Genomic DNA, 13,154 nt, shown 5'->3' on the forward strand with positions numbered 1-13,154 from the left:
GATGACTGTGATTGTGATGAAAAACAAATGAAATTGATTATTAAAACAAAACAGAAAGTTTTTATAAAAAATTGCAAAAGCCATAAGCAACTTTTTTAAAAGTGGTTAATTATTAAAAAAAAATATAAAATTGCGTTTATTTTCCATCAATTTAAAAAAAACACACTCTTAAAGTTTATAACATTTCGTTTGAAGTGTTTATGTAGCAGTAAATATTTGAAATAAAATATATATTTTTATATTTAAATTTAGTTCTTTTTTGATGAATATGGTTATTATTATTTTCTAACTGCAAGTGTTGTTATTTCAAAAAAAAACATAATAATCCTTACGTTTAACTTTACATACAACAACAACAAAAAAAGTGTATAGAAAATACTTGTACTGAAACTATGCTAACACAACTTTATACAACTGAAGAGGATCCGGCCTTGTGTTCGATTATATGGGGTACAAATTTCTCAGTTTCGCCTGTTGCAAGTGAAAATGACAGCAGTGCTATAACAGCTGCCTCAACCTCACACAATGCTGCTGCTGTTGGTGGCCTAAATGAAGTTGGTGTAGCGAGTAGTGTCAATGCTGGTGGTGTTATTGGCGAGGGTGGTGGCTACAGGAGTGATGTTAATGCGGCTGTAGCTGCCGGAGCAGTAGGTGTCATTGGTGATAATTTACGTGATGATCTTTATATAACAAATGAGGTAAGTGTAAAAGCGGAAATGAATAAAATTGAAAAATGTTATAGCAGTACATTTATACATACATACTTATTTATGAACCTTGAACAAATACGAGTATTTTGTTGTTTGGTAGGTAATGGCAAGGAAATAATGATTTGTTTGAACTTTATGGAATGTTGTGTTTTAAATTTTGTTAACAATTTCATTGTCGCTTTAAAATTAAGCCATAGAAGGGAACTGACACAAAACTAGTCACGTGATTGGTAGCTTCACGCAGAGAAAAACACATGATTGTAGTAAACATAATGCAAGAGAAATATGTTTACTACATAGATTTATGATTGTAGTCCCAACATATAGTGGTAATTATTAGTATCATAAAATATCATATTATCATAAAATATAGTCGTAATATTACATCATAACATTTTCCTTTTAACCATAATGTAATCTTATAACATCATATTACAACCCAATATGATCATAACATTGTCATACAGGATCATAGTATGTTCTGAAACAATCATATTATGACCCAATGAGTAATCATCCTTGTGATTAAATGAAATCATATTATAATCCAAAGAAATAATATTATAATCCTAAGTAATCATATTATAGTTCAAATACAAAATTTTATTTAGTTTTTATATAGTTTTAAATTTTAATATGCTAAAACCAAATTCAAACATTATTAATAAATTCACAGAACCTTGCTTATAAAAATATCAAAGCATAAACATACACCAACAATAAACACTAATACAATAGCATTATATTAGTAAATGCGGGACTCGCAACAGATGGCGTATATTTTGTACGCGGTATTTGTTTTTAATAATATGTATGTCCGAAGCTTATGGTTAATGTGCTTCATCAGTTTCAACGTGCATGAGATGGTGTGCTCGGTTCAGAAGTGATGATTTTGACACGAAGGACAAAGATTGCCCAGGCCAGCCAAAGAATTGGAGGCAACAAGAGCTTGAAAAATCGTTTGCGAGTAGCAGGATTCACCCAAAAACAGGGAAATTGGGTACCATACGAATTGAAGCCGAGAGACCTTGAAAGACGATTTTGCCAGTCCGAAATGATGCTTGAATGCTATAAAAGAAAATCATTTCGTAAGAGGTGGTATGTGAAGACCGGCCAACCAGCCGAATCGACACCAAAGCCAATGGCGCTAAGGTAATTATCTGTATTTGGTAGGAGTAAAAAGGCCCTATCTATTATGAGCTGCTGAAATCTGACTAGAGCATCATGGGGAAACTGTACCGAATGCAACTGATTCATTTGAAGCGAGCATTGACCGAAAAACTTTGCCTCAACCGCTTTATAGCCCAGAAAGTGTCCCGTTCGACTACTATTTGTTTCGATCGATGCATTTGGGCAGAATCAATATTTATTGGAAATAAATATGGTATTTCTAAACGGCTGGTCCAATCGGAATAAAATTTGACGTGAGCATAGCCAAGATATTAAAATGGGTCTTAGATTTTTATATTTTTGGAAAGCTTGGGAAAACATGCTTGCATGTGCTATTTATCTCATATAATTTCTGAGTTATAGACATTTGAAAATTTAAATTTAAAAATATTGCCTTACCTTGGTCCGCTTTTTTAAAAATATAGGACTCCCTGGATTCGATTTTTTTGGTTAGCTAGGCAACTAAATTGCCATTCATATACAAATAATTTCAGAGCAATATCGATTATGGATCCAAAAATAAACGATTTTCAATATAAAAATTAAAAAATAGTAGATTTTTGCTGATTTTTGTGCGAAAAGGTGACTTATTTTTTATTAAAAAAAAAACTTTCTTTATGAACATATAACTATTTACCCCCTTATTCATAATACATTTTTAATTTTATAAGAGGTTTATAAAACAGAATTTCCATAAAAAATTTGTTTTATAAACCTGTAATAAATTTAAAAATTGATTATGAATAAGGCCTTTTATGTTTTTCTGTAAGTTATCTTTACGGACAAGATTTCGGTATAAAAGACATCTTCTATTTTTCGAACATGTCGCCCCTACGCCCTTCAAAATTTGACTTATTTTTTTATCAAAATTTAAATTTTGGTCCACATGTTATAAAATCCCAAAGCTGGGATCGGAAAACGAAAAGCAGCTTTGGAAACCTTGATGTATTCCCTATTTATCACCAAGGCATTTTCGCAGCCCCATAGGATATGTAGTCCAGTCCTTCAGAAATATTGCACTCTTTCATATTTTTTATTTTTTTTGTCTAAATTTTTTAAATATTTTATTCAGCAACAACTTATTATAATAGGAAAAAGCGCAATATTTTTGAAGGAATGAGTTTTAAAGTGGCATATTTTTGAATCTAACTGAGATATTGACTTGAAATTTTTTTGTAAGACCAAAAATTAGCTTATCTAAACAAAAAAAATTTGTTCGGAATAAGGAATAGCCGAGTGCTTTCCAAAAATATAAAAATTTCTTAAATCGGATAGGATAGGATACGAAAAAATTGCACGTGTTTAAAAATGTTAATGTCGAAGGTACCCTATGTTTCAAAATAAAAGCTAAAAACTTTATCACAACAAAAAATTTGTGAAATATTAGAACACTAGCTGACCGCCCCGACTTCGCTCGCTAGCTATTTAATAATGATTTGTATTTCATCTATATATATAAAAGAAATGGCCCATGTATGGAAAATGAGAAGTGAAATGGAGGCAGTCAAATTTTGTTCTTTGAATTTTCCTAAAATTTTCTCATACTTAAAAAATGACAGTTTCAAGTTTTTCCAAAAATTTTCCAAAAAATATAAAAGAACGATTTTAATGTCTGTTACTTGCTATATTCATTAACTGTTGTTAGTAGTGATTTTTCAATCACAGGTATGGAAATATCACTCGTCTCTAGTCGTTGGGTATTTCATGTTTATGTTTAAAATTTAATTTCTTTCTATGTCGGTTAACCGGTTTTATCGATTACGGTTAGGCGACAAAACGGTTTTTGAAAAGTACAGCTTTTATAAGTTATGTAAACTGTGTGTTTTGTCAAGTATTATGCTCTTATTTAACAATTAAAATTTATGATCTTAACGTTTATTATACATTAATTAATTTCCGCAATACAATAATAAACTAAAACCCAATTATAAGCACAAAACTCAAAGTGCTAATAAAAATGTAAAACAAAAAACTAAAACTTGTCATTAATTGCTGCTGGAAGGATTAAACATTATTGCAACATTTTAACTAAACCATTACTACTGCCATAATACAAGTATTATTTAAAGAAATAAACACAAAACAAAAAAACATTGACATTATTTTATCAAAAAATAAACTGTCACTAATATTAAATCGATTGTAAAAAGTAATCAAAGTAATACTCGTAAAAACAACAAAAATATGTTATATTCTTATTTTTATTATTTACAACAATATGTACTCATATAACAAACATATTTTATATACTAATATATGTATTATTTTATTTCCTAAAGATGTCCTATCAATATATTAATGTTTCATGTCCTGTTTTCTTTCCTTTCGTTTGATTCTTTTTCCCTTTACAGGATCCACGTACCGAAGCATTACGAGAATATTCATACGGCATAATATTGCCCATCATTTGTGCGCTTGGCATCATCGGCAATGTACTCAATCTCATTGTATTGACAAGACGTAATATGCGTGGTACGGCTTATATTTATATGAGAGGTTAGTATTTTCTGAATCCTGTCTATATATGTATGTATATATTTATTAATGTGTGGGTTCGTGTATCCTATTTAATGATTCAAATGTCTTTGTCTTTTATGAACATATATTTGTACAAGTAGACAAATCATAAATTACTGAATGAAAGCCGGCATTAAAGATAGATTTGTTTAACAAAATAACTAAAATGAATAGAGCTTGAAATGCTGTATTTCTGTTTGTTTGGTTATTTATTATTTTCACTCCTAACCGAGTTCTTAAGGATGTAAAAATACAAATTTTGTTAGCATGTTTTTTATTTCTCACAATAATGACGGATGATTGCTGTCACAGAATTGGGGAGACCAAGTGTAAGAAATTACTTACAGCTTTTACTTAAATTAATTATTTAGTTGTACAAGAGAAATGAGCAATTACTTGGGGTTTAATATTAAATTTGTTATTAGTAAATGTGTACAAAAGACAACTGTCAGTATTAAGAACTTTTGTATTGAATAAGTTTTGTCATAAAATTTAACTTTCTGGACTTTCATAAAGAGAACTTTTGAAAAAATATTGTGCTGAGATTTGCTGAAATTTGCAGATATTTTGATTGATGTATTAGGCATGTATTATGTAATTCAAAGAAAATGTTTGTACAATTATTTTAAAAAGCTTTGGTCAAAAATTCTTAGGATAAAAAAAATAACTTTTGAGAATCAGAAAAGTAAAATCAAAATAGTTTAGCACCCAAAAACCATACTTCTTTGAAAACCAAACACTCTGGCCACACAACTTTTCTTGCCACAGCTGTTTCACTGATAAATATAAAATGATTTCCCGGAAATTTCTGTTAATACTCCTCCATTATTTAAACCCTCTGGAGAGAGATTTAAATAACAAATTGAATAGCATGAAAGTACCCAAAAAAGAAAAAAAAAATAGAAACGAACTCATCAACCTAATTACTAAATCTCTAATGGGGTCATGTTGTAGAATAAAACAAATGATATTAAAAACTTTTATAATTATAATAAATGTACATACGTTAATAAGAGTGTGCTAACATACATACATCCATTGTAGTACATATAAAAATATTTATAACATTTATTTTAACAATTAACAAAATTGCTAAGCCCACAGACATCATTGTCGTTGATTGTCATCCAGATTATCGTTCAACAAAAAAAAATATAAATAACGTATCAAGTTACTTTTGTATTCATACGTGAAAATGTATACTCTGTCTATAAAAGTGTGAGTGACTAATACTCTCAAAAGCATTTTTAACACTAATATACATATATACAATACATACAAACATTAACACACTTAGACAATTATCAACATAATCCAGAACAGTCAATACAAACAGACACATGGGGATATGTATATTAGGCTGGCCCAAGTTTGGATGAAATAAATAATGTAAATAATGTAATGTAATGCAGAGAAAAAATATAGTTGTACATTTTTACTGTAACCATTTCAAAATTTTTACAAATTTTTTTAATAATATTATGGTCACTAAAATTATTATAACCAAAATATGGTAAAGTTACGATTCACACAATTATATCAATCATATATATGGGAGATTTCATGTCAAGTGAACCAACTTTTGCACCAAGGTTAGTTCTATTGGATAGTAATTCAGACACAATTTTTCAACAAAATCGGTCTCAGAGTTAAAGGGGGTCAAAGTATGACATTTTGGTCAAGCAGTTGTTTTTTCTTATCCATGTAACTTATTACCTATTGTTCTTAGCAAAATGTGTCCCAAATAGTTAGATAGCTCTTTCTTCAATATTTCAAAAAAAATATTTAAAAAAAAAATTAAAAATTTTTGATATTTTTTTTCCGAAATCAAAAACTTTTTTTTAAATGGACCCTTTTTTCCTAAAATAAAGCTTAGATATTTTCCTTGAACACCTATTTGGTCGCCTAGTGGAATGCGAGTGGTATATCTATCAAAATAAATATTTTGTAACTCAAACCATACAATTTTTGACTCTTTTTTGCAAAATCAAAAACTTTGTTGACTTTTTTTTTACAAAATGGACCCTTTTTTATTCATTTTTTTAGCTCAAACAAAAGCTTAGATATTTTCCTTGAATACCCTTTTGGTCGCTTAGTGGGATGCGAGTGGGATATCTATCAAAATAAATATTTTTAACTCAAACTTACAATTTTTGACTTTTTTTGCAAATTAGATTTTTTTTCAAAATGGGCCTTTTTTTAAAAGTTTCTTTTTGCTCAAAAGAACCAGATCTAATGTGATGTTTCTTTGCAGAAAGTTTCTTGAAATTTGCAATTCTTGTGCACGACGCCGTGTTGATGTTACAAAACTCTCACGTATAGTAACTTCGGGTATTGTGGGCTATGCGTCTAATGTGGACCAGTGTTTTTTTTCAGAAACTACTGAAGGTATGATAAAACTGATTTGTCGTACATTTTACAAGTTGTTTGAAACTACAATTGCACATGTGCTTTCATGAGTAATTGATATGTTGGCTTTTTATTCTTGTATTGAAATTAATGAGCGTGGTCAACATTTTTTTCGGTCCAAGTAAGAAACAAAATTTGGTACATTTACTTGGTAGAATTTAATGTTTGGTTGATTTATATAGTTAAAGTGGACACGTAGTTTTACATATATTTGGTAATAATTTAAGCACATTTAGATAATTAGGTAAAAATAATTGTTTACCACTGTAACCCTAGTTCGTGTAAATTACTTGATTATGTACTACTGGTCCACATTACCCGACAATAACTATGTGCTTTGTAAGCCACCTATCTAAGCCAAGAACGCGACTTTTTAGTTTGTATTAATAAAAATATATTGAAATTAAATTTTTTAATCATTCATGATTCATGAATTCATGAATTTTATACATTAAATTCTAGTCCACATTACCCTCATATAGTGGTCCACATTACCCTCCAATTTTGTTAATGCTGGTTTTTGGGTTCCTACAATATTTTCACATAAATTTTTTATCCTTAGACGGAAAAAATTCTCAACTGCAAAAACAATTAGAGAATACATTAGCTAATTTATTGCTTCATAACTTTTTTAATATCCATATTTATTGTGGCCAAAATTTAGAAAAAACAAAACGGTAGTCCACATTACCCGAAGTTACTCTACTGCTTCGATATTGACATCAAACTGTTTTTCGACGCTCAATTGATACAATCTCCCTAAATTTATCAACTACTCTCTTCACAGTTAACAAAGTTATCGATATTTTGTAAAAACTTTTCCGTTTCAATATTTTTGAAATATTTTTCAACAATGAATGCGTTTTTCTCTCGAGTAATGGTCCTTTTTACTAACCCTAAACCATAGAATAAATACATGGAACGGAAGGAGAGAGAAATGTTATTGAAAAAACTCGCTCTCTTATCACACATAACAAATTACATGACAATTAGGGCATTCAATTAATCGGGTTTCTGGTTTAATCGGTTAATCGAGCAAATAATTAATCGAGATTTAGATTTAATCGGTTAATAATCGGTTAATTTAAAATTATTCGATTAACCGAATAATTTATATTTTCATTTCATATTGAAAATACAACAACGAATTTTGTATACAAAAACATAAAAAATGGCAAATAAGGTATTTGAGATAATTTTTGTAAACATATCGCCTATTTGCTGCAACAACATCATTACTCAAAATCCGTGTTTATTGAACTGAGTATAATCTTTCATATAGTTTTATCAGTTTTCAAAAAAATAAATTATTTTTTGTGTGAGGGTGTTTTTTTGTTGTAAACATTGTAAAAATTCATGTTTTCTCGTATATATGATAAGTAAAAATTTGGGTTAAATTAAGACATTAAAATCTCCTATTTAAATTTCTGAAATCGCATGACTTGTTGAAAATTTATTTAAGAAATAGTAAAGTGTCATAAAATATTCAAAGATGTTTTTCTCGGAACGACTTTTTTTGAATTATGCGTTGTTGCAGTTAATGAGCGATGTGTGAGTTTTTTATAGTTTTAGTGAGATCTTCTGAAATAATCTCTTATAAAAAGAATATAATTTAAACGATTTTTTTCTTTAGATTTAATAAAACTTTTCTCTCTCGCTGATTGTATATTTTGGAGAAATCAAGAATATTCCTTTTTGGATTGTTTTAGATATTGATTAATTTAATAGTTTCGTTCAGTTATGATAAAAGACTCATTTCAAAAAAAAAGTTTCGTCTATACATGTAAATACAAACAAAGTTTCAAATACATGTAAACTAAATATGTCAGTTGTTATACATACATACTCACTAACCATGTTTATTGGATGTTCAAAAAATATCTAATTTTAATTATAATTTGAAATTTGTATTTGAATTGAAATAGAAAAATAAATACAAAAAAAATTAAAGTGCAAAAAAAAAGAATTTCGGTTAATCGGTTAATCGACACAAATTAATCGGTTTATATTTTATTTGAAAATCGGCAATTTCAAATTATTCGAACAGTTAACCGTCCAAAATTAATCGGTTAACCTTAACTTATTTTCCTATCTAGTTGTCGTCTATGACCTAAACTGTCCTGAGTTGGCAACACTTTACAGCACAAATGACGGCAAATTGCGTGAAATTTGTGACACCCCTTTTATGTATACTAGCATATGTATAAACATAAGTGAAAATTAAAATGTTCCATTGAAAGTAGCTCAGGCTTAATGTATATTTTAATCTTTATTGTAAATAATTTATACAAGTTGTTGTGTATATAAAACTCATATGCATATATACTTGAGCTATGTAAAGTCTGTACAAAATTCTATGTCTATATATCCATATACTTATGTATATACAAATATGAATGTATTGTATTGTATGTAATACAAACACGTGTATAGATCAAGTCAATGACTTAATAATTGTTGTACAAAACATATTCGTCATCTATTGTTTGTCGACTTTCATCTTTATGTTTTTTAATAATTTTTACTGTAGGAATACAGCGGCATATTAAAATTATCATTGTGTTTGCAGCACATATACACAAAATTTACTTTCAATGAACAGTTTCCAGTAACAGCTTTTTCCACGAGCAAGTTAAAATCCTTTTGGTGTCGGAGGTTTTATTTGTAGGTTTTACATATTTGAATGTTTGTTTCTATAACTATCTTATACATATAATTCTTCTGTACCTGTGTTAGTAACTGAACTCCTCCTTATAGGCTGAGCCGAAATTGGTTGTATGTGTTTGAGTGGGTCCCTGGATGGGTTAGATTCACAATTGACCTTTATAGGTATAATGGGCGTGGCACCTCCCATACGAAGTAAAAATATATTAATAGCTAACAATCGAAGCCGGGACGGTCAGCTAGTCGTATCTAAAGTATCTAAAAAGCAAATCTAAATATATACTGGCTCTTTATTAATTTTACCCATGCATTTCATAATTTTAATAAGGAAATTAGTTTAATTTTTTTTTTTTATCGATTTTCTATTGACTTTTAAATACATTGTAATAATACCGAATGTAGTTCTCAAATTTGCTTATTCATATAATTCAATATTTCTTGTGACGCGTCAGAAATTATGTTGATTTTCAATTTTGTTATCATAATATTACACATGCATGAATTATAAATTATTGTGGTAGCAGAGCTGCTATAGAATTTACTCATCAATAGTAAATGAAAAATGAATTATTTATCAACAAATATGCACGTTCTATAAGCCAATCAAATAATACCTATTATATAAAACACATATGTATGTATTTGATAAATGCCTATTAAAGTCAAACATTAAACTTTATTTCATAAATATTTTTTTGTACACTAAAACGAATTCATTCCTTTCTTTTGGGTGATAGGGAATCAATGTTAAGTGTCCTTTTAGGCAATCATTTTTATGCTAATAATAATGACAATGTTGATTTTTATTGTGACTTACGGCAAAACACATAATTTACAGTTTCTTCCAACTTACACAAACATACACATGTATTTACATTTACATTCACACACATAGAATCATATTAGGGATATTTCAAGAAACCCCAGCAGTTCTGCATGTCTGTCCCGAACTAGTGATTTAACCTATAATTTAGGGTGACCACTAGTTGCATGGATATATACGTGACTAGAGACAAAAAACTGTCCGATAGTTGGTCCAAATAAGTCAACGCATTGGATTCACATACCGGTTACATAGAGACAGTTGCCTTAATAGCTACCCAACTGGAAGCTAATTAACATCAAATAGTCAGTTAAAAAGACATTCCAATAACCGATTGGTTGTAAAAAACCTCCCTTCAACTACTTTCCAAATGATTACTTCTGTTAGGTGAAATAACTACTTTCTAAAGTGTATTACAAAATAAACGAAACACTAAAGTGACAATTGACTTCACGCTAGGTTACCTTGGCTATATAAAGTAACCAATTGACTTCTTCCTGCACTACAAAGAGCACATGCATGCCAAATGACCCAAAATATATAAATTGAATTCAGTCAAGTGATTAGATATTACTGACAACTACTGTCTATAAGGGATACATTGACTACTTGTTAAACTGTTGGGTCTTTTTAAATTTATCAACAAATCTATTGATATTCTTTTCGCAGCAGCATTATTGATTGTTGTTGTTTTTCGTTTCAGTAAAGGCAAAAAGTTAAGAATTATTTGAAGAAAACTTTTTTCTTTATTATTTAATTGGAAATTTATGACTTTTATTGAACAATGCCAAATATTTTAAAACAACTTTTTGTCTCATACAATAACATGTAAGCATTGCTAATAATTAAATTAAATTTCTTAATAATCTCAAAAGAAAAATTCTTGCGCATTTAGAGAGTTTTTGATTTACCCATTATTCACTTCATAACAATATTTGAAAGGGGTATACAGAAAAAAAAGAGTACTGAAAGAAAAAACTATATCCAACATTAAATGTAATAAATTGTCACAATAAATTATTAGACAGAAAGCAACAGAACTAAAATAAACTGAAAGTATTTTAATGGAATGTACAGTGGGGTTTTAGGAAGCTATAAATGGAGTGTTAAAAATTAAAATTTTTTTTCAGATTATTTGATAAAAAACAAGTAAACAAGTATATTCAACTCAGAATCTTATACACCCTTCACCAAATTATACTTCAAAATAAAAAATGTTAATATTTTTAGGTAGGGTAGAACCATACGCCACCTTTTTTCAGGCGTTCTCAAATGAAAACTACAATACATATTCTTAATTTTTTTATTGTTTCGGATACTTAGATATGTTGGCTTTAGTTTTGATTTTTTTAATCTTGCCTAGGGATTCCTTGTATCTGGCGTATGTGCCCCAGGGGGAGTTTTGAGGTTTAATATAAATTTGTTTCATACTTCAAATTAAATGACCGAAAAAACTATTGTCACTTATTGTTCACTACTATTGATATTCTATCACCAACCAATATCGTTTTTGTATCACAAAAACTAAAGAAGTTAGCACAAAAAATTCGCACGCTGTTATATTTTCACAGCTTGTTGAAATACTATTAATCGCGTCTGGCTCACATCATATATAAAATTAAACTTTCCAACTTTCAGGGATGATAAATAATCGCTAAACGAATACATAACTTGATAATGTAACAAAATCGATTACTCGGTTTTTAAGTTATTCGGTGTTGGCAGATGTGCCCTTATGGCGAATGATCCCCTTCTACCTTAAACAAAATTTATTTTTTTTTTCAAAGTTGTTGTTTTCATTTTTAGGAACAAAAAATTTTTCGAATTGTTTTTTAAATTTTTTTATGTTTAAATTTTACAAAATTTTTTTTTTCCAATTTTGTTTTAATTTTTAGCGAAAAATTTTTAAAATTTTTTTTTTCAAATTTTTAACGAAAAAAAAAGTTTGGTGAAAAAAAAATTCGGGTTAAAAAATATTTTTTCCGACTTTGGTCCATTGTAGGTCCAACTTACTATGATCTTATATACGTCGTTGCAAAGGTCTTTGAAATATATTTCATTAGATATCAATACTGTCTTTATTAATTACTTAGTAATCCAGATATAGGTCAAAAATCGAGGTTGTCCTGGTTTTTTCCTTATATCTCAGCCATTTTCTCGATTTTAAATAGCAACCGAGCCGGAAGAATTCCGGAGATATTGATGTATGAAATGAGTATGTAAGTTATTTGGGGTCTTCGGAAAGTTGATTTCAACATACAGATAGACGAACATGGCTTAATCGACTCCGCTATCTATAAGGATCTAGAATATATATGTTTTATGGGTCGGAAAAATATATTGTGGAAATTACAAACGGAATGACAAACTTATATTCACGTATATATAAGTTTGTCATTCCGTTTGTAATTTCCACAATATATTTTTCCGACCCATAAAACACACAATATGCACAAAATATGTATTCCCAGGAAAATGTTTCGAATTTGTTTCATATTTTTAAATATTAACAATTTTTAGTATGCGAAATAAATATTCAACAAAATAATCATAATATTTTAATAACAATTGAATGATAATAATTTGCTTTTCGAATTTAAAAACTTGGTAAAAACTTGCAATTACTGAAGAGCTTCTTTTCAATGACTTCTGCATACAACCTGCATTACATATATGTAAGTAGTTTAGTAATGGCTGGCATATAATCTGATACATAAGTACTTGTTTATTAAATTTGTGTTGACTAAAATCTAATACAACCTGCAACTCTTGAAAACTGTCAAATATTTTCAAAAATATACACATGTGATATAAATGAGATGAAAAATAATATTTTGTATGTTATACATATTTAAGTTATT

General features: G+C 28.7%; 1 protein-coding gene across 1 annotated transcript in view; it reads left to right on the plus strand.

The window, feature by feature from the left end:
- Positions 1-392: 392 nt before the first annotated feature.
- The window catches only part of LOC135958008 (probable G-protein coupled receptor B0563.6), a 40,121-nt gene continuing 27,359 nt past the window's right edge, over positions 393-13,154 (plus strand). Inside the window, exons 1-2 of the mRNA XM_065508868.1 lie at positions 393-698; positions 4,232-4,376. Of these exons, the coding sequence (XP_065364940.1) occupies positions 393-698; positions 4,232-4,376 (451 nt within the window). The remainder of the gene's footprint in view (positions 699-4,231; positions 4,377-13,154) is intronic.

This window comes from Calliphora vicina, chromosome 4 (assembly GCF_958450345.1).
Source record: "Calliphora vicina chromosome 4, idCalVici1.1, whole genome shotgun sequence".
In the NCBI taxonomy this organism is placed as follows: Eukaryota; Metazoa; Arthropoda; class Insecta; order Diptera; family Calliphoridae; genus Calliphora; species Calliphora vicina.